Source organism: Pieris rapae, chromosome 9, assembly GCF_905147795.1.
Source record: "Pieris rapae chromosome 9, ilPieRapa1.1, whole genome shotgun sequence".
Lineage (NCBI taxonomy): Eukaryota > Metazoa > Arthropoda > Insecta > Lepidoptera > Pieridae > Pieris > Pieris rapae.
In genome coordinates, this window is record NC_059517.1 from 8137128 (window position 1) to 8160551 (window position 23424).

A 23424-nucleotide genomic window follows, 5' to 3' on the forward strand; every position below is an offset into this window, starting at 1 on the left:
CATACAATTTAATTATCACAACTTCATAGATATAATAAAATGATTCAAACTGAAAAATAAATAATTCTTTCCATAAGAATCTAAACTTATAAAAGCTTACCTACATGAACCACTTACTGTCAACGAATTTGTATGTGAGACATTAGTTTTGCGATTTTTCACTTGAACATTTTCTTACAAATTCATATTTTGGCGTAAGTTGATCATGCCTGTTGAAAAGTGATTTTGACTTGCCTTATACTAAAAAGTACATCTGCCGCCTGCCAAGTGCAAACATAAGAACGAAGTGTCAGTGGATCAGGGGATTTCCCCCTAGATTTAGGGATTTCTTAACCGAGTTAGGGGCAGAATAAAAGAGTTAGGGAAAGAATATTTAGGGGAAATATCACGACAAGTACAGTTTAATTGCTTTTGTACATTACGTTCCTGATTTCAGAACTAAATTGAAGTACGAACTGAATACGATCCGTGTGTCAAACCTTACTAATTGTATATTCGCTAGAGCTGACAAAGAACGAAATGATTTTAATTAAATACGAATTCTACTATTACATTAAAATTCAGTAATATTTTTTTGTATTTTATGGGTTTTGTTCATTCTTTTTTACTAAATATATTCTATACAACTGTCGCATTGGTTTATAAGTTGTTCTCATGGTAATCCAGATTCGGGCCACATGTGTCCTGAACATGTTAATTAAGTAGGAGGGTAGATCTTTCTCAATTGGTGAGGGCATTCTAGGTGATTTCTGGGGAGAAATCAAATTAGTCTAGGCGTATCACGCCAGGACCCACTGGCAACACTGAACACTAAGTCACGAGGAAAATATCAGCTGATGAAAAAGTCATGTTTTCACCAAAGATAATTTTTAAATAAGATAATTTTTTTACAAGTCTGTGAAATAACATAGAAAATTTATTGTAAAATAAAACAAAACATTACTTCTTATAGGTAAAATGAGCGCTTTTACAACGATAAATTGTTTACCCATTGAGATATTTATAGAAATTTTTATCAAAATAGATGGCTACAGTTTATTGAAGTGTAGAGAAGTGTGTAAAAAGTGGAAAGAGGCCATCGATAATACCGACATTCTCTGGCAAGAAGTTTGCCGAAAGGAATTTAAGAAATCGTCCAGAATAGCAAAGAAAAAAAGTGGGGATATACTAAGTTGGTATCATGTTTACAGAAATCTAAAACTCTGGTCAAACGTTTCTTCTTACGAAAAAACTGTAAGAGAATTTTATAAATTTAATTTGCATGATCCTTCACATGTATTAGGAATAAATTATGGTGTTTTACCACTGAAAGATGCAAAAGGAACAGTCTTTTACGACATGACTGATTTAAAATACATTCCTGTTGCATTACCTGAGAAAAACTACTTAAAAATAAGTAATAATGACCATGCCACTGTAATCCAAGTTAAATTTGGGATTTATGTTCAAAGAACTTTAAAAGACCCCAATTATATTACTGAATATTACTTTAAAGCTGATAAATATGTCTTAAATGGGGATTTATTATTATTTTACAATAATAAAGATGTCTATAAATGTAACTTATTGCAAAAAGAATTAACACCACATTTAATACTGCACTGCAACTATGATATTAAAGAAATTCAATATTATGATGCACACATCTATCTATTCACTGATTGTGGTAGGATTCTAAATCTTGAATCTAATAATTCTGTGACAGAAAAAACAATTAAATGCCCAGCAGAATGGATAGTACACATTAAGAATATAAATGCATTTGATGATAAAAATTTTATTTGCTATTCTAGAACCTTATTTAAAATTGAAACTGATGACTACCAACATTTATACCTTGATTTCCCCCCAATAACTGCCTTGTTTTTTTATATTGATATTGTATTAATTGGTCTAAGGAACGGAAGTGTTCTTGTGTATAGATTAACCAGTCAAAAAAAAGCTATGAAGCCTGTGTTTGAAACATTAGCTGAGTTACCAGATGGAAAATTTCCTGTACAGCTAGATGTCTGTGAAAGAAGGACAGGACCTATGATTGTTGCAGCAACATTTTTTGAATTGTATATGATTGATGTTAAGTTTTTCCCTTGTGTAAGTATATTTAAACCTATTTTATCTTAATTTGCAAGTAAAAAACAAGTACAAATTATGTCCCTTAATATATGACCCTTGTTATCTAACTACATACATAATAACAACAAATTTTTGTTAACAGGAGACAACAGTAAAGAATTCTTTTACAAACAATAAACTAAACATGTACCAAAGGTTAAGACGTCTTAAAGAAAGGTTGCAATAGACAGCAACAAATATAATATTAAATTACTATAATACTTTTGTTACATTAATTACATGCAAACAAATGTAGCAAATTATGTAAATTAATTTTCTTTATATGTTTTAAATGTTGTAGTATTGTTTGATGATTTGCTTTTTTTAAGAGTAAAAAAAAGAGTACCTACCGAGAGTTTACGCCGGCTTTTTCTCTCGGCCTACACCCGCTGTCTTCTTTGTCGATGAGTAGGGATGCCTACAGGTTCAAATTGTATGATGTGGAATAAGTGATACCTTGATGATCTTATGTTCCAAAATAAATCTATTTTATTATTTATTAAGAATTGAGATATTTAGGATTATCCACATTTCAATTATTGCAATGCATATTTAAGTGTTTTTATTCGTATTTAGATAGAATATAGGCTCTATTTAATGATTAATAATAATGTAATATATTATGTTCAATTATTTATTTCTTTCTAATTCTACCCAATTTTCTAAGATATATATTAGCAAACGTTTTATAACAATAAAAACTATATATTTCATGTCTTGCCTAGGCTTGACCTGTGAGATAACAACCTTTTATTTACCCTTAGATACTTCGTGTCTTAGTACCTACTCTGTGTCATCCTACCGCGCCTCTTATGCCTAGCTCGCTTCGGGTGCGCGCGGGATTATGTGGTCGTCAACTTATTATTATTTTATTATGTGGTGGTTACCTGGTGAAGCCTAGGCCAAACGTGAAATGTATCGTTTTCGTGCCAGACTTCGGATTTCAATAAAAGCTGTAATTTTTTCTATGTGTATCCCTAGTACAGGTAAGAATGATCCCCACCCATGTAGCTGAGGCAGCGGTGGCTTTGGCAGATAACAAAGGTGTACAAAATTCCATCTCAAATTTATCATAAAATAAAAATGTTTTTTTAAATATTTTATTCATAATAATATCAAAACTCGCGTTGCTCATTGCCAAACCGTTGGTTGCAACCCTCTGCTGGACATCCTTAAACTATTATAATTTATAATTATACTTACGTTACATTATAAAACCTAAATTTTATATATAATTTTTTGGGGGCCTATTAATCTATGTTTACATAATAGCCGGACAGATTCGACGGTTCTAACATCTTGTCAGACGCATTTAAAGTGAGCAGTAGTTCGGGGAGCAAGGAGCGTATACAGTAAGGTGAAGAAAAATTTATTAAAATCCGAAGGTCTGGCTCTTGCTCTATTACCAATGTCTGATTCGTTTTACTTTGCAAATTTTCGAATTCTGGCACAAATTTGACGTAAAAAAATTAATATAACAACACAATTTTTACTAAAATTATTAGGTACATACTTTTTAATTTTTTAACTTTAAATTCGACATAGATCTCTTTGTACAAATGTTATGTAAACGAAGACTTGTCTGGTTTGTTAATTCCTCCACACGAAACCCTCTTAATGTGGTCGATACGGGTTTTGACGTCCTTGTTTTGATTTTTGTTACACTTCAGGGATTTCTTAAACAAAAAATATTTTTACTATAATATTGTTATACTTAACAAACGAATTTTCATATTTTCTTAGTTTCTTCTACAAAAATCAGGAAGTGAGCACGACGTAACGGCTCATAGAAGAAATATAATCATCATTTGTCTCAAGTTTCTTACAATAGTTGAACTACGTGAAATGAACAAAAGATATTGAAAACAATTATTGAGAAAAAATGCCATTGATAAATTACAATAGGTACCAATTTTAGAAGGATGGACTGTTATTTTTAATTTTTGTGCAGTAAATAAGTCTATTATATAGCGTTAAAGTAAATTCTACCGCTTCAGCTATTAGTCCCTAGGTACTAATCCAAAAGGAATTTTTATAGGTTTTGTTCAGTAAAGTAGGTGAAATATAATATACCTATATTAATTTGTTAATCCAAGAAATACATCAAATAAATTAAGGGCCGCAGTAATTGTGGCTTATTTGCTTTACTAAATTTATTGATAGTACTGGGTGTGGTAGGCTTCGATTGGTTTGCTATTGCTTGTATAGACAGTAATATCTTATAATTATCTCATTTGAATAACATTTAAATATTTATGGTACTTAATTTCAAGATTTAAACGCAAGCATCTTACCTTCATAAGGTGAATGTCTTAACAATACATGAATACAATGCAATATTAATATTTTATAGAGCCAAATAGATTATTTTGTCAACACGCTAATAAGCCGCTTAAGGATTTTAATAATTTTAAAGCCCTAATAATAAATTAATATAGGGCTAACGTTTATTATACAGACAAAGTCGCGAGCAACACTAAGACTACGTACCTGTCAAGTGTCATTTCTCATTTGACTTTACTCAACCGAAACGAGAAAACCTGCCCGCGCGCCGCGCGCGTCATAGATGTCCGCGCTGGCTGACGCGGCGCACGCTTGTACCAATTTGTACTTAAAGTAACGTTTCGAGTTAAATTTCTGAATGCTATAATATTATGTGAATTCGATCAAACTGTGCCATATAGTGATGTTTGTGTAAAAATGGGTGTTTTATTATATTTTTTTATTGTGACGATAATTTTACCGTGTGTATTCGGTCAACAAGAATGTTTTGGAGCTGGAAGTGTCGCCGGGGCAGCGATTGGGTCTTTTATTGCTGGAATCCTGCTAATCATCGTGTTGTATCACTTGAGGATTTTCTACTTAAAATCTAAGGAAGGTAAGTTTTTGACGCTTTGGGCGATTCGTGTGTGATGCCTCACTGTATTGAATTTTGGACCGTTGACCTGTTGTACAAGTTAGGTTTGACTTTCGGAATTTTTATAATGAAGGTGTTAACCGTCACGTTCGAAAATCATTAAGTTTTGTAAAAAACACGTACTAGCAATGTAACTAAATAATAATAACTTTATGAATTATATTTAAATGGGCTGTATGCGCTAGGTACACAAAAATACTGAGTGATTGTGTTTCACATTTGTTTATTTAGATCAGTCGTTTAAAAAAACTTGGATTCTGTAAATATCCACTTACAAAGCCCTATCAATCAAAAAAAATATTTAGCTAGATTTTGTCTAAGCCTAAGTTAGGGGGGAGGACATGACCGCTATGACCCCCTGCATCCGCCGTTGTACTAATGCATTCATTAGGTGCAACTGCAAACAAAACCTACCTATTCGATAAAACTAAATATAAACTACGTCATATTGCAAATAACTACATACTACGTCGCATTCAAAAAACAAGACGTAAACTTCTAAACGTTGAAGGGACCCACTCTTATCTAAAGATATTCATTAATTTAAATAGTACTTTAACTCTTTAATAATAGTTTAAATATTATTATTTTATAATGAAACTGTTAGTAGGTATTAAAACTCAAGGTTATCACTAACTGCACAGTAAGCATAAAAACTACTGTTATAAAAACAAAATTTATATAATTCGCAAAATTTTATCAAATTATACGTTATTACGATTCCGGAGAATATTTTATTATATATATACTTACTTAATAATAATACTAATTATTTTATTATACGAAAAAGTTATTGTCTTCTAACTATTTAACGTCTAACTATTTTGCATTCTTTCATTAATACTTTTCAAACTTTTGCAATTGATTTTATTATATCATTAAATTCTCAATTTACATCATTATTTGCAAACGATTGTTAATGGTCAATTATTAAAATGCTTCATACATTAAAAGGTCTTGTGTTTTTCTCTAATCACTTTTACCTACCTCAGATTTTTATAGCTTTGAAGTGAAGAATTTGACAAGCAATTTGATATGAAATAAGATGCATCCAGTAACATCACGGGTTACTGACTCATGTTAAGATTGATAGATAAGATAGCAATGTATACATTATCAAGAGAATTGTACCACTGCAGATGGATTACTCTTGTCGAAATAAACACGCAGGAACTCTCTTACTTAACATTATTTTGATTCAAATATGATGATGCCATGCATAGTTTTCTAACAGTTACGACGATTTTTTTTACGATGCGTGGGTGATATGGCGAATGTACATAAAATAGTATTTGTAAAGTAAACTACACAATGTATGGAAAATCAGTTTTTGATCTGTAAAAACTGTCATATTAACTAATTTAATATTTTGAACATCAGAAGTTAGTTCAGTGGCGCCTGTTGTGGGAATGATCAAATTTATTATGTTAAAATCTTTGTTAGAAACGTGAGCTTATAACAAATATAAAATTCGGCGCGGTTGTGGGCTTGCGGTGCTAGACTAACAAAAAATCTAACTACTTTCATAAGGGTTCTTAAATATAAGTATCACTTAAGTTACCCATAAAAAATTTAAGTGTAGCCTACCTATTGGACATTATCGGAAATCAGAGTTATATTACAATTTATGTGTTTGGGAAAAACTAAAGAACACATTTTGGCTTCAAGTGTGCGGGAATTGCTAATATTTGGTTTGCCCTTCTAATTAATAACTAAAATATATATGTAACTAAACTAATGTTAGGTTACATAACTCGGCATATACATTTTTTTTACGAACACGAGAATTTATACAGTTTTAAACATTGTCAGGAAGTCATAGGATCTTAATTGGCTCTTAAAACACGATTGACCTGTGAATTTCTAAATAAACATAACTTTCACTTGCGTTCGCGCATAAATGATTTAAGAATTGAGCTTTCAAATACAACTTTAAGTTATCATATTAGTGTTTGAATCGTTGAGGTTTAAACCATTTTTGTGCAAATTAAAAGATCGCAAAACGACAGTAAATTTTTCTTACGTTTTCGAAAGATAACTCGTTTTGTATTATTAGTGGTTATGGCTACCGCTAAGAGCAGTGTTGGCCTAGCTCGATCCCCGGCTGTGCACTTTCTTTCTATGTGCGCATTTAACATTTACTCGAACGGTGAAGGAAAACATCGTGAGAAAACCGACATGTGTTAAACCCAAAAAGTCGACGACGTGTGTCAGGCACTGGAGGCTGATAACCTACTTGCCTATTCGATTTAAAAATGGTCATGAAACAGATTCAGAAATCTGAGGCCGAGACCTAAAAGGGGTTATAGCACCACTGATTTATTTATTTTATTATTTACCTACCGTATGTTGTAATCCAATACTTTTTAGTACAGAACTACGATTATGCTTCATCAGACTAGTACGTTACGTTTTCGAATCCATACTAATTTTTGAAATCATTAGTAGCACAAACACTTATGAATTCTTCTATCTTACTGTTATTACTTACTGATTTGTTATTTCAGCAGTTTCGCTCACATATTTTGTTTCCACTTCTACTCTCGGCCTATTTATATGTAACCTATTCCCAAGGATTATCTAGTTAATATTTAATGTACTCGCACAGGCATGCCTACAAATAAGTTCCTATAGGTGAAACGTGTTAAATCAGGAATTTACCCACACAGACACCTGGCGAGTGCAATGAATAAGTAATGAATTATGGAATACCTGGCTCAGTGATACTCAGTAACAGGTTCTTACAACTTTACAAGTAAGATTTTTAACGTATTTGATTCTAGACTTGGCTACTTCGCTCATTTCTATTATCTCTTCGATAAGTATTTTTTACTAACAGTTTACGTACCTCGTTGTTTTGAGTTAAAGTGAAGAAATTCTAGTATGTTTTTTGTTAATAGATTAATACGCCGGCAACGCACTTGCAAGTCCTCTGCTGTGAGTGTCACTTAACATCAGCTGAGCCTGCCCGTTTGCCCCGTTATATAAAAAAAAATCTTATCTAGTTTTATTTAGGTGAATTCTTGTATTGGATTTCTATTTGGTGAATTATATTACCTTAATTGGGTTTTAGAACACTTTCCGAACCGATTGTCATAATTTAAACATTTTTGATTTTCTATGAACTTTCGTATATTAATTAAACTGATCAAGAACTTATATTGCTAAATTTAAATTAGTGTAATTTTACTGCAGAATTATTTAAAAAATTGAATATATTGTTCCTTTTTTCTATATTATAAATTAGATGCTCAATGTACTTAGAATCTAACTTTTTATTTCATAAATTATCTTTTATCTATCATAATCAATGAATTTCCGCATGTTTTGATGGTATTAACTAATAAAGAATTACGTGAAATGCAATCAAAGTGTGACCTACATTTGTTTTATGTAATGTTTGATAAGATCAGTGATCTTTATTGTTTGAATTAATAACATCATACATTTTGTATGTTACTTCTTACTTTGTATATTTATTATACATTAGATTAATTATTATTATTGTATATACTGTATACAATCTATTTATGTATCCAATTAGATAGATGTTGGCCTAGGGTTCAGCGAGTCATTTTCATTACCAAGGTTGTAGGTTCGATCCCCGGCTGTGGACCAATGGACTTCTTATTAGATTGATAAATGATTATAGAAACAGAAATAATGCCCAGACTGATAGATAGTATTTTAAAAGTAAGCGTAGTATACTTTTAGAAAATTAAAATTTTTATAAAGATTGTATATTTTGTAAGTATATGTACAAAATTAAGCCATTGATGATATTGATAAACGACCATAAAACCTTTTTACTGCATTAAAGAAGGCTCAGATCTAATTTCCTGCGTTTCGGCTTTGCCATATATTTATTTGGAATATCATACTACTGAAATCTGCAGCGGTTTATGCAAAAGCATATTCACGATGGTTATCTTAAAATCGAACTTTCTCCAATATAATTAATAGAAAGTCATTCTTCTATTGATATTGAGTAAGTAAATGTGTGCCAATGATTGCCATTACTAAAGAAAAGAAAACATATAATTAAGCAATGAAAGTAAGTCGTCAAAGGAAAATACTTCTCATGTTAGCTCAAAACTAGGGTAACCATTCTTCTCTCACAGTGAAATATTCTCTACAATGCGTAACTGAACGGTGTCTCCCAACGTTGGGCCCAGGCCCCAAAAGGGGGGCAATTCTATTGTTGAGGGGGTTTTAAAAGAAAATTACTTAAAATGATTTGAAATTTGATTACCACTTTTTTTTTAATTTACTTACTGCTTCACTTTATATTTTTTTAGTAATTTGTACCAATGTATCTCTGATGGCAGCATTTTCCCTAATCTCTATATTTAGTTTTCTCGTATAAATATCTCTATAGTTAAGATCACATTGTCACTCTAGTGTCAACGGTCGCAATGTTTTCACTTTCCCATGCTAATGGCACGTATGTTATGTAAACATATGTACATAACGCATTAGCAGTCCCAGTGCAGACACAGCCTCAAAGGCAAATTCGAGTCAAAATTGGAGACGAAAAAATTTATAATTTCGTTATATTTTTGTACCGAGTTAACCAACTGTATTACTCTAGCGGCTGGTGTTTTAAAGAAAAAGAAACCTTTTCCTTCTTCTTTTGGTGACTCCATTACCTACTGGTGGTTGGCACTTGGCTGTTAGACTTTTAAAGTGTGTCTCGTTTTGTGTGACTCTTCCGCAGTCGCAATTTCCCTAACGTTAAGCCATGAATCTTACTTTTTATCAACACGCTATTTAGCCTGGATTTAACTTATTATAATTAATTGAATGGTGGTATTGGTGGTGGTAGCGGCCAGTACGTGGCCCAGGTACGCAATTTTAAATGGACCGTTAAAATTTATTGTTCTGTCACTTCAAAGTTTTAAACTAGACAAAAATATTGATGCACCTCTTTAATTGTCTTTCTGTAAACAACATTGTTTTCCACGATCGATAAGGTCATAGATAAGCTTATCATTTATCGCGTTTATATAATTCAGTTTTTATTATACTCTGTGCGATTTGCGTGTGTCTTTTGTTTTATAATGGAAAATGTAAAAGTGCCCGTACCCGCTCCCAGAAGGCATATAAAACAGAGTATGTATATTTCTAAAAAGCAAGCCATTTTTCCAAATGTTTATCGTAGATTTATTTGATATTACGTATTTGTTTATTTATCGTATATATCCTAGTCTAGTTATGCTGACTATTACTACCATATTAATACTCTTTCTATCGACTTGTGTTTACATGACAAAAGATATTAACCATATCTGAGATAGATATATATGCTGTATGTATATATAATACTGACAAGTTTTTTGTTAAATAAGTGTTGTAGCGAAAAGGATAAGAATTATGCATTGCAGTAGGTCTATCAATAGATATTATTCAGAGAAATTGCATTGTTTATTTTTATACAATTGTATGCTACGCTATCTGTTTGTCTAGCAATTATATGTTCCTTTGTTTAACTATGCTTTTTGACTCTATTACGTGCGAAGTTTATATATATATTTACGAATTTTGCCACTATCCGTTTCAAATGTCCTTTAGTAAATTCATAAAAAACTTGACCCTGACAAGAATTCCATAACCCAAACAATGTAAAAAAGAAACGAAAAATTCGGGACTCGAAGGCACAGGAATCTTTGGCATTCGAAGGTTGCGCTTGAGCCGGTGACGTAACCAAACAGGTATATAATTGGTTTCGGGTGAGTGTAACGAATCGTCAAATGTTCGAGGCTTTATTGAATCTTTTTAGTAGTCCAAAGTAGCAAATTGTTATCGTAATTAATGAAGGTATATGGGTATTTATAACATAACTATGATCCGCTGCTGCTTGCTGATCCGGCAAATGTTGTTTTGCCATGTATATAATTTATAGTACAAAAAAATAGGGTTTGATCGTAGAGGGGTGAAAATTAGGCGTTATTTGTATTTACTAATGCTGTATCATAAAAAAATAATATTTTTTTTAAAACCTAAAATTGAAAAAAAAAATAGGGGTGGATTACCCTCAGACCTAACCACTATGCACACAAAATTTTATGAGAATCGGGAAAGCCGTTTGGGAGGAGTTTTACCACAAACACCGCGACACGAGAATTGTATATATAAGATCTAGTTATAACTGGCCGCTGTGAATTTGAGCGTAAACGGAATTATTTATTACCAACCTATCAAATAAGATATATCATAACACATGTCTCTTCATTTGATAAACCAGATAAACGCAAATCCATAAAAAAAAAATCCGTATAGTGATTTCTAATATATAATGCCTGGTGCCTGCCTGCCTGCCTGCCTGCCTGCCTTAATTCAAACTAATAATTGAAATTTGAATCATTGTTTTTTAATTGTTTGTTCGACTATAATCGATATATATACACTTTCTGACTATGTGCGCATCAAACCCTTTGCACAGTGAAAAACAGACATGTCTTAAATTAAAAAGTATTACATAAAAGGCTGATTCTACTTAAAAGGCCGGCAAACACTCGCGAGCCTTCCGGCATTGAGAGTGTCTATAGGCAGGGGTATTATTTTTAGCTGTAGCCGTGATTTCACAAATTTACAGTTTTTTCTTTCTTTCATTCTTAAATGTTAACACGTTATATGAGTTCTCTTTGTTTAAAATGCTCAGGTTTGGTCGTTTAGCATTAAACAGGTACAAAAGATATTAGTTGTGAATGTGTGTTATCATTAAAACAAACGTGAAACAATTACAAGGTCGAGATGTTGTAATGTTTGCAATGGTGTCTTTATCAACTGTGAATAAGTTATTTAATACGTATTTATGCCAATTTAATATAACAAAGGTACACAGCCATAAATTTTAAAATTTGTTTAAAATTTTTAAGTGATTTTTTTAATTGTGTAGGTGCAGGAAACTGTATCTTTGATTGTTATGTAAAACTTATAATTCGTTATAATTGTAAATAAAATAAATAAAAAGTATTTATTCATTTTAAGGAAGTACATAAGTAATACTATATGCTGTACTATGTGTAAGATTTGGGAATCCTTTTAAGAATAAAATACCTGTGTCAGGGTTCCCAGCTCATCCATAACAAACTTAATTCTAAATTGCTTAAAATAAACATATTTTAATTTATTTAAAATGATTGTAAGATTTTCGTTTGAACTTCTTTATTATTAACTAATATAAAATCAAAATATGTTTTAACGACTTCGTAGGAAAAACCGATAGTCGTAACAGGCGAAGTCACTGTTATTAACATTAAGTACCTAATACAATAGAATTCAGCCGGAACCTTTGATTTTCGTCAATATAACGGGTATGATGTTCTAAACGATGTCATCGTAAACTGTTTTAACTGTATATAACTCTGCATATGGATATATATTACAAAGTTATTAATTTTTATAAGTAATTAATGGGGCCATTTTTACTTTAATAAATTTAGAAATTCATTAAATTCCACGGAGCATTTTATATGTTAAAAATATTGTTATGTATATATTAAGTAAAATGGCCCCAGCGTTCGTATAGGGTTCCTGTTACTTTATGAATGTTTTACACGAGTTTCTTTGGTACATAAACTAGCATAACTCGTTTGGAGATAAAAAGTTGTTTTTCTACGATCCTAGTAACTTTATGCCTCGCGTGACATTTTATAATTTCTATGCATTTTAATATTCATCGCTTTACATGTTCATATGTATTCGTAGAATTTACAAAATATTTGCAATTAGTATTAATCGTACTTATCACTCGTATGATCACACTTTATAATTAAAAAGTTATTAAAAGGTATTGATTGTTTTATTAATTCATTGATTATGAGAAAACTCGCTTTAAGATAAAAAGTATAATTTCCTGTATATTGGTTCTCAAATACATTTGTCACTTAAAGAAAAACACTTTTTTACGGATTATAGTTATGTATTATTGTATTTAAACTTATAATTATTTGGACATAATTTAGGCAACTAACAAATAGGCACTGATTGTTTGTTATGTGATGTTATAGTTAGTATCTCGGATTTTTTTTCTTTTACACGGAGGCGTACTAATCTTAATTACAATGTAATTATTTTTTTATAGGAACCGTTAAGTATTGACAGCTGTCTAGATCCATATATTCTGTTTACACGCGAATAAAAAAAAAACCCGCGCAGCTGTATCGCTATATTGAGTTATGTGGGTCAAGCGAGGAATGTGGTTACACCGGCCGCACCTACCTGTACCGAGATGAGACAACTTGTGCGTAGCCAGCGTTTGATCGATTTTGGCAAATTTTACGTATTTATAGTGGAAACAATTCGACTTAGGGTCCTTCAAGAAAAGAGCGTACCAATTCTTAAAAGGCCGGCAACGCACTCGCGAGCCCTCTGGCATTGAGAGTGTCCATGGGCGGCGGTATCACTTAACATCAGGTGAGCCTCCTGCCCGTTTGCCCCCTGTTCTATAAAAAAAAATACATGTTTTAATACAGCGTCGCCGTACGATTTTGGATACGGTATGTAGTTTTTTTTTGTACATTATTTTTAAGTGTGAGCGCGCTGCGTAATTTATGATTAAAATGATCAGTTCGAATTGCGTTTACAACAAATTATCTTTCGTCTTTTGTTGTTTGTTGATTAATAATACAAATAATTTTGTTTTTATTTTTGAATGTGCATAGTTTTAAACGATTTTTGATACAATTTTAATTTTTAGATTTTAGCCGACTCCAATACGGAAGTATACTTTATCTTATTTCTTGTTATTAGGTGTGATTTTAAGGTACTATTATTATTATTATTGGGCATTATTATTATTATTAGTAAGTAGTATTATTAGGCAGTAATAATTTATATTATTAGTAAAACCCAAAGAAGATGAGGTCTCTGAATAAATTTGAATGCTTTTAATGTAAATTATTAAAGTCGGAAGGAAATGCTTGAACCATTTAGATCGTGTATTTTTCTTCTATTTTGTAATTTAAAAAATGCAAATCGAAAAGTGAAAATAACAGCATTATGCATCATCCTATTCTTACTTCCGTTTCAGAATGCATTTTCAGATTGACAACTGTCACGATTGTTATCACTAACATCGCGTGTTCCATGAATAATTAAGAACCGGAAGCACTGCTTTCCAATCTATCTCATCTAGACTAGACGACATATGAAATACAGTACGTATTTTTTTTTACATTTTCTAAAAAAATACTACAAAACAGAAAATAAAAAATAATCACCAAATACATTTTTGAAATACATATGGTAAAAAATATCAAGCATGACACACTTTTATATTATAACAGGGGGCAATCGGGCAGAATGCTCACCTATTTAGTTATATCGGCTCCAAGATGCTCACAAGTACGTTCCCGGCTTTTTATTTAAGTCTAACCCTAAGTCGTGTGGAAATTGTCTAATGCTAGTTCTACATACTGCTAGTTGGCGCCTTAAAAAACGTTCATATGTGGAACGACGGAAGTAGAGATAATTTGGGTAGTTTTTCGTATTCTTCCTCTACGTCCGATGTGAATTCTTCCTAAGTAAAGTTGGCATCTCCAGCTACAGCTGTATCTTTCGGATGAATTTAAAAAATGTTTATATATTCAGTAAACATTTGTTTCGTAAGTAGGTGTAAAATCATTCACATTCGTTGCACGTCAGTGGCATACATTGTACAAATAAAGTATTTACTGAGTAATCTTAGCTACAAGGTCATGTGAGTGTGAAGAAATCGTGTAGAAATTCGTAAACTATACTGGTTTTATTCATATTATATTATTTCTTATACAATTTTTATAAAGTAAAAGAAGAGCAGTAGCTTGCGCGTACCTTATTCCTGAAGTTCTAATCTGTCAATCTATAGACACACTCGCCCAAACCCAATAACCTTTCTCAATCCATTTTTGACCATCTGAGATAGCAAGCATAATCCAAATATTGATAAATGTGTGCTAATCAACAATAATAATAACCAATCGACGGGTTGTATTAGCCATCTGTCGATACAAGGTATCCATGGTAGGTCGGATCGATATCTGTGGATAGACCTCTGTATGAAAATGACAGTTCAACTGTGCCAATATCCTAACCTAAATGGTTTTGGAACCGCGCCAAAAATGGATTGTCTTCGTAGGGTTTGGTTATTGGGATGCAGATAGAAGATCAATCGACTGTCACGGTCTGACAATCCACAAACTCAGATAGTTGTATATCTGAGATTGTGGATACATTATTAGGTTCCGGCGCATTTAACACTCCCTCGTACAGTAAAAGAAAAGCGTGGTGAAACTTGGTGTCTTAAAAAAAAAAAAACAAATACCTACAGAACTCTCAGGTCCCATATTTAAAGGGTTTTAGAGACACTGACTGTATAAGAACTTTTTCCGTAGAAATTGTTACATTTTTTCTTAATTTTTTCTTTAAAATTTTATCTTTAATTAAATTTAATCTTTTTACACTCGGCTCGCTCTACAAATAACAAAAATAGACATTAGACGCAAAAGATCTTATTACTAAGAGCAGTTATCAGAAATGGTGCCTAAATTAACTTTGGACTTTATAAACATCACTATAAGCTTAAGTAAAGAGATCGATAAATTAGTGTACCTTTAGACAGAAAAGTATTTGAAAACCTCGCTTATCGTTATCATTACACATACCTTTGTTTTATTTTTGATAAAACTGTTTTCTTTGAATAGAATCATGTTCTAAACGTGTAATTGTTTCCTTTACTTTAAGGATAATGATGCTAGTAACAAATAAAATTGAATTATTTAATTGATTTTTTTAAGAACAACTAACAATAAGCAAACTGATTTTATTATTCTTAATCTGCTTTGTAATATATTTTTTACGTTTACAGAAAACAAATTATTTTATTCCGCAATTGGATGATTTGTTGAGCGCTGCTGTTAGGTGTTCAAGGGATAAACTGCATGATAATCCATCTGAAATCAATGTTTTTTACATACTCAGAACTTTCCAGAATGTTTTCGTTTTTAAATGTATTTTTGACTTCACTTTGAATTTTTTACTTATATCTTCAGTGGAACATGTGTGTTAGGTTGTTCAGAATTAAAAGGACATTCTTATATCCCATCGAGTTCTTAAGACCACCTAATCAGTCTCACCAATCAAGTCTTACTAAGAAATATTCTTGGGCAGTAAACTCTTAAATTAATTAACATTTGACTTTGACTTTAACGTGGCAAACCCGTCATATTTTATACCAAACAAATATACATGTGTCAGGCACAGAAGTATCATCATTAAGAATAAGAAAAAAAAATTGTTTATTTTAAATTTTTTTATGGATGCAATCTGCGGCCATGACCCTTAGAGTTGTTGATATAACATCTTTATTATTAAAGGCTGCCAACGCACACGCGAGCCTTTTGGCATTGAGAGTCCAGGGGCGATGGACTTAAAATCACATGAGTCTCCTGCTGCTATCCCCTGATCTATAAAAAAATTAGTTAATTGTATGAAAATTGTGACATTCACTTTGCCAACTATCGTTCAAGTTATCTGCAATAAAAGTTAACATATTCTACGTGTGATCGTGATAAGCACTTTGTATTCCATATGGTCCCAAGGTATTGCGTGATTATAGCGGCCTTACAACTAAATGTCTTGTGACGCAAACTTATCGAAGTCACCGTATTGTTCTGTTACAAGAAAATCTTTTTGCTTATTGGTCGGGTTTATTACATAAAATAAAAAATACGTTTATTTAAGGATAGATTTATCATCCTGGTACACACGGGCCTCAGTCAAGTGAACACAGTTTTATTATTATTAACATTAGCGGATACCGCAACAATTGTTTATACTAGGTCAAGATCGGTAAACAGTTAATTAGTTACCATAACGATTACATTGATTAGCACGCAATTCATTCCGTTTCATTGCGTCCGCTCAGTGTCGAACGTAAAAAATATTTATTATCGTCAACAAACACGACGATTCTATGTTTTTTTGATTAGATTTTGCTGTAGTTAATAAGCAATAACTAATGAATTACATATGTAACTAATAACTATATTTTATTATAATATCTAACCTTAACATTTAATAACTAAAATATATTATTAAAAGAAGTCCCTTTAGGCAAGGTTCCAAAGATACTGGCAGCGTTCCCCCTTTGAATAGCTAAACTAATTTTTTTTTCCGAGGTAGCTACCAGGTCTTCGGTCTCCTGTGATGTCGACTAACCTTTTTGATATTTCCCTACTCTATGTTTTTTGACATTTGTGGCTTTTGTTATTTAAAAACAATTCTTATTAGAGTTCTCAAATCATGGGTGTAGAACGGAAGAGAGGAACTGGCAATAAACTTTCCACCACTCTTTCTATTAGCATTCTTTTTAAAATATTAAGGAAACCTTTTTTTTGGTTCAATAAAAAGAACTATGAAAATAAAATTTTTGATTCGTTTGATTGTAGAGGGGTGTAAATTAGGAGTTGTAAGCTGTATCATAAAACATACAATTTAAAAACTTGTCTAGAAAATATTTTTATGCATCAAAAATTTCATAAGAATCGGTCGAGCCGTTTCGTAAGAGGTTTACATAATGTATAGAGATTTATTTGTATCTGAGAGCTGAAAATTCTTTTAATTACTTTCCTTGGCCTTCAATATGATTTCATAAAGTTTGTTTCTCGGACATTACTGAAATTCTTGCATAATTATGTACACAATGGATAATATTAGCCCAGATAAGAAAGTAAACATAACCTCTTTTTTTATCAGCTCCATAATCCTAGGCGTACATTCTGGTCTCCAAATATTAATTCTATTCACAACCTAGAAGCTGTGTTGGCCTAGTGGCTTAAGCGTGCGATTCTCATACCTGAGGTCGTAGGTTCGATCCCCGGCTGTGCACCAATGGACTTTCATTCTATGTGCATCGAGAGGAGACCGGCTTGCCTTGCCGACCCAAAAAGTCGACGGCGTGTATCAGGCACAAGATGCTGATCACCTACTTGCATATAAATCATGAAAGAGATAAATAAATATGAGGCCCAGAGCTAAAACGTTGTAGCACCAATGATTTTTTTAATTCATGATGATTAAAATTTAGTAAATATTGCTTTCGATGTGTCATTTTAAAAGATTATTTTTGGTAGCAAATACATTATTTCAAATGTCTAAATGTTTTGTGTATTTTAAAGCAATCCTTTTCACGGGAATAGATTATAGAACCTATACCGAAAAACCCATGTGCGTTTACTGAGGCAAGAATTAGTTAGAATTGTAATTAAAACAGTTTCCTGTTGGCATCTTCTTGTCAGTGTCTCCGAGACAGATAATAGCTATATTCTTATGCAAGTCTCAGAGCAAGAAAATAAATGATTTGAATACAATCGTAGTCAGGCAACTTTGATATTTTTATATCTGCCACGTGATCACTATCGTACGAATGGTCTTAGCATTATTAAATTTTGTTATCAAAAGACTGAATATCTTTCACGACGCTAGTTAAACGACGCTGTTTTGTTAAAAAGCTAGGATGTTAATGGCTTATTAAGCAAGTTGGCTTAGTAAGATAGATATTTGCTTCTAGCTTTAGATGAAGAACCATCCTAAATTTATATAAGCCTAGATATAGGGTGATATTGTAAACATTTATTTCTCATAAATGTATAGCTATGACTCATAGATATTTGCTTCTAGCTTAAGATGTGTAAGAACCATCCTAAATTTATATAAGCCTAGATGAGGCTCAGGCTGATGAGGATGATATTGTAAACATTTATTTCTCATAAATATATAGCTATGATTCACTTTATTTACACGCAGCCTTAGTATGTTGAGTTAATTATTGAGATAATTTGTTTCCACAAGGCCGTGAATAACTGAACTTACGTAGTTCTTTAAATAAACAAAAACATTAATATTGCTATAATTTAATTTTAATTTTAATAACAGTTTTTATTGGGTTATACGACAAGGTTGCAAAAAAATAAAGCATTTCATAGGAGGAAGGAACCTTACTATCAGTGATTAGTCACCTTTGGTATCGGGCTTGGTAGGTGTTATTGTCAATAAATTCCATCTATACTATTAATAAAAAAGAAAGATTTGTCTGTAAATATGTTTGTAACGAATTGGTTCATAAAGTACTGGACTGATTTAGAAAATTCTTATACCATTTATGAGCGCGAAAAGAGAAATATATATTAAATGCTTCTAATTTTACTAGCAAGCAGAACTAGCAATAAACTCTCCGCCACTCTTTTTCATCGGCAAGTTATTTGTTTCACACAATGTTTGTAAGGACCTGCAACCATTACAGCATGTTCCAGATCAGTACATCTTAAGTAATTAATATTAATAAAAGAAAATTAAAGATTGGTTCTTCTATCAGCAGACAATCGGCCCAATTCTGGAAATGCAGCCGAGAAATTTAGTCGCGTTACCTCTTCATTTTCCCAAAGAAGATATTATGTGGCAAGTGCAAATAGATAAGTATATATAGCGTCAGCATTAAGTAAATAATATTTAAATTACGAACAAAATTCTTAAGTTGTATTGTTTTAACTGTTATATAATATTAGCTACAACCGTACGCCCGATTCGTCATGGTATGTTACAAGGTTGAATTGCGAAGGTTTCAAGAAATATTTCTATACTGAAAGTTCCGTACAATTTTATCTGCAACAGGAACATAATGGGCCGCTAACATGTATGTAGTAAAATTAACCAGTTTTGATATTTGCGTGGGCGATGTTTTAAAGTCTAAACGTGGAAGTTTCCAGAAGAGTTACCTTGCTTGCTAATACTGTTATATTATTTCCTTTTGCCTTTCTTGAAAATAATTACTTAATAGAGCTGACAGCTACCTCGGACAAAGAATGAGTCTAGCTATTCAAAGGGGGCACGCTGTCAGTATCCTTGGAACCTTGCTTAAAGGTCAAAGTCAAAATAACTTTATACATATAGGTAAACAAGTACACTTCTGAACGTCAGAAAAGAAGTTAAATTAATTCTAAATTTATTACCAGTCAAGGGCGTAGAGCAGGCAAGAATAATTGGCAAGTAACTTTCCGCCACTCTTTAAATCACAAATATTTGATTTTTGATCATTTAAATAACCGTCAAATTTATAAAAAGCTTCATTGGCTAATTTCGCTTGGGAGTTCGTTGTAAAAACTAATACAATTTCCATATAAGGAATGGTTTATCTTCTGGAGCTTGGTTGGTCGTACGCTTAATATATACCTACTTTAGGTATTATATTATATATTTTTTTAAGATTTTAGATACATTGTTGTAGTATATAAATTAAATAATAACTTTAAGGGTTTTATAGTGGTTTTGGAAATAAATATATACCACTGCATTAGAAGTTGAATTTATTTCAGGTACGAAAATTTGTGGTTAAATGTCAAATATGCTAGTTATTACAAAGAACATTTGATTTTTATGGTTATTAATCGAATATTGGCAAGTAATCTAGCATCGTGTCAGTTTTCTCAGAATATATATGTACGTATAGCCTTAGAGGGCATACAGGCAATAAACAAAGTCAAAGCCTGCGCAGTTGACGCCATTTAAGCCACAGTCCAAAAACGCCATACAGTTATGAACCTTTGAATAGCCAATTTAAATTATAAGGTATCAAATTATGTACAGCACGTTAATACTATAATTTCTGTAGACTGTTTTAAAACAATGACATCACTCATAGGATGTTGGTACGTGACTGAGAGATAATGTATGTATAATATTTAATATGCAGATTACAAGATAAAGCACAATGAACATTCTTTACTTACGATGATAATAATATACTTTATTAAAGTATCGTTTTGATGCGCGGTGTTGGCCTGGTGGAATCAGCGTGCGACTCTCATCCCTAAGGTCTTAGGTTTGATGCACGGCTGTGCACTAATGGACTCTATCTATGTGCGCATTTATCATTCGCTCGAACATTGAAGAAAAACGAAACGAAAAAACGACGTGAGGAAACCGTCGTCTTTTAGACAAACCAACGGCATATGTCAGACACAGGAGGCTGATTTAAATGTATATAAGATTGACAAATAATCATAAGGACCATGACATCAGAATCATGACAAAGACACATAAATCTGAGGTCAAGACCTAAAAATTTTGAAGCGCCACGGATTCGATAATCATTTTTCGACTTCTATAATGAGGTTTATTTTTAAATATTTATATAAACATTTCTTTGACTGGACTGGAATATTGTGAAGGGATAAAGTGCCACAGTTCTAACAATGTCATAAGGATAAATGATCTTTGTAGAAATTCTACAAATAAGTCATAATTAAGTGATACGTAATCCGATTAGTAGATTTGTCGAAACTTAATCTCCATTGTTATTATATTGTATAATAATTATGACATTGTACTGGGATAGACCTGACGTAGCACTAGTTATTTACAAACACACAAAACATTTGGTTTTGTGATTTTAATAAAAGCTGTTGGTTATGTTAAGTAATACAAGTAGAGTGGCAATGCCAGGAAGTTAAGTATATACGCTTATTTCTTTAAGTAACCTAAGTCGAATTGGTTCGAAGATACTTCAATGAGAGTTACATAGAATGTGCCCACAACTTATTTATTTATACGTTCTAAAACTGTGTGTGCCTAAAAAAACAAGAAAATATGACGTCACAAACGTTGTGTATAAAAACTTGGCGATTAAAAAGAGTGGCGGAGAGTTTATTGCCAGTTCTTCACTTCCGTTCTACGCCCTTGATTTGAGAACTGGCAGTAAATGTAAAATTTGCAGCATTTAAATACATTAAATTTCTTGTTTTTTGACGTTCATGAGTGTCCATTATGTTACCAACATGAATAAATGATTTTGAATTGAATTTAATTAACACACGTAAGTAAAAAATATAACAAAGAAACACAAATAAAAATAAAGAATAAATATTATTGTCTCTAAAAATGTAATGAGAACACAAATCGCAGCGCGTAATCTAAATTGTATGACGGAAAATTTGCCTCACAGTTTCCTTGTCTTTCGACACTGATTATTCAAATGGCAAATTGCATTTCTTATGTTCGAAGTAATTAGTGTTCGTGGTTATATTAGATTAGTTTTTTATGTATTTCTAAGTCAAGGTTCGATGGTAATTTCTGGAGTGACTCACTGATTTAAAACCGAATGTATATAATAATAAAACATTCCCAGAAAAAATATTTTAACTGCATCTATAGATTTAAGTTCATCTTAAGTTTTTCGGGTACCCTGATTTATTTATGACGGTAGAAATTTCGTGTGTGTATCTAATAAAATAACATAGTACTAAATTAAATAATAATTAATAATAATAATTTAATGGAGTATATCTTGTTTTTACGTGTGTACATTTTTTATTCAAAGTAAGGAAAAAAATTTTTTTTTTAAATTTCTATTGAGTATGTCATGTTTTTACTCCTTACATATTTTGGCATGACTGAAGTTCCAAAAACTAACACAGACACAGTGCACGCTTATAATAACTCTCAAATACACAGTGAAATACACACACACACACCTATTCACATACTCAACATTCACTCAACTTTAATCATGTACCACATAATAAAGGAATCTAGTAACCCACAACACAGGGGATCCCTAGTGTCACCACACTAATTATTAGCGCTAACGCTAGTACACTAGCGGCAGATCAGTATTGCCACAGCCATATTTCTGTCAGGCATAAGGTTATATTATTATTTAAAACCCTACCAAGACATTATAGTTAAATTTATTAGTTCCATAGCTTGCGCTTCCAAGAAACAATAGCCTGTCAAAACAACTTTTTTTGTGTTTAAAGAATTTTGTAACAATAGTTAGATAACAGTCGATCGATGCTTTTTTGTTTATCTTTTATAATGTTGTTTTTAACAGAAATTGTGTCAACTTGTAAGCGTTGTAACGTAATGTAATAAAATATATTTTCTAAATATAAAGGCCGGCAACGTACTGGCGACCCTCTGGCATTTAACCACGAACACTTCGAACATAACAAATGCAATTTGCCATTTGAATAATTAGTTGTGTCGAAAGACCAGGAAACTTAGCGGCTATTTTTCCGTCATACAAATTTGATTAAGCACTGCAGTATATCTTCCGGTTATATTTTTAGTTACAATAGTAGTTTGTACATTACATTATATCGGGAATCAGCTGCCAACTGAAGTATTTTCGAACCAATTCGACTTAAAGTCCTTTAAAAAAGAGCGTACTAATTGTTATAAGTATGAGCATTCTGGCATTGAGTGTCAATGGCCGGCAATCTCTTAACATCAGATGTATATCCTGACCATTTTCCTTGTTCTATAAAAAAGTGCATGCGTACAAAGTCCATATGTCAGAAGTGAAACTTTGTAAATTAATTATTACTAACGTCCAACAGATGATCATGAACCATATG

General features: G+C 31.9%; 2 protein-coding genes across 3 annotated transcripts in view; both read left to right on the forward strand.

The window, feature by feature from the left end:
- Window positions 1–871: 871 nt before the first annotated feature.
- On the forward strand, window positions 872–4337 carry LOC111000734. Its single transcript, XM_022270289.2, has 2 exons — window positions 872–2091; window positions 2216–4337. The coding sequence occupies exons 1-2, from the start codon at window positions 958–960 to the stop codon at window positions 2297–2299; spliced, it is 1218 nt and encodes a 405-aa protein (XP_022125981.1). The 5' UTR covers window positions 872–957; the 3' UTR covers window positions 2300–4337.
- A 317-nt stretch (window positions 4338–4654) lies between these two features.
- Window positions 4655–23424, forward strand: part of LOC111001606 — a 40371-nt gene continuing 21601 nt past the window's right edge. Inside the window, exon 1 of one of the 2 annotated variants that reach the window (XM_045629629.1) lies at window positions 4655–4990. In XM_045629629.1, coding sequence (XP_045485585.1) covers window positions 4813–4990 — 178 coding nt within the window. In that variant the 5' untranslated portion in view covers window positions 4655–4812. Of the gene's footprint in view, window positions 4991–10051; window positions 10142–23424 lie in introns of those variants that run through there. The other variant, XM_045629630.1, reaches the window with a different exon arrangement.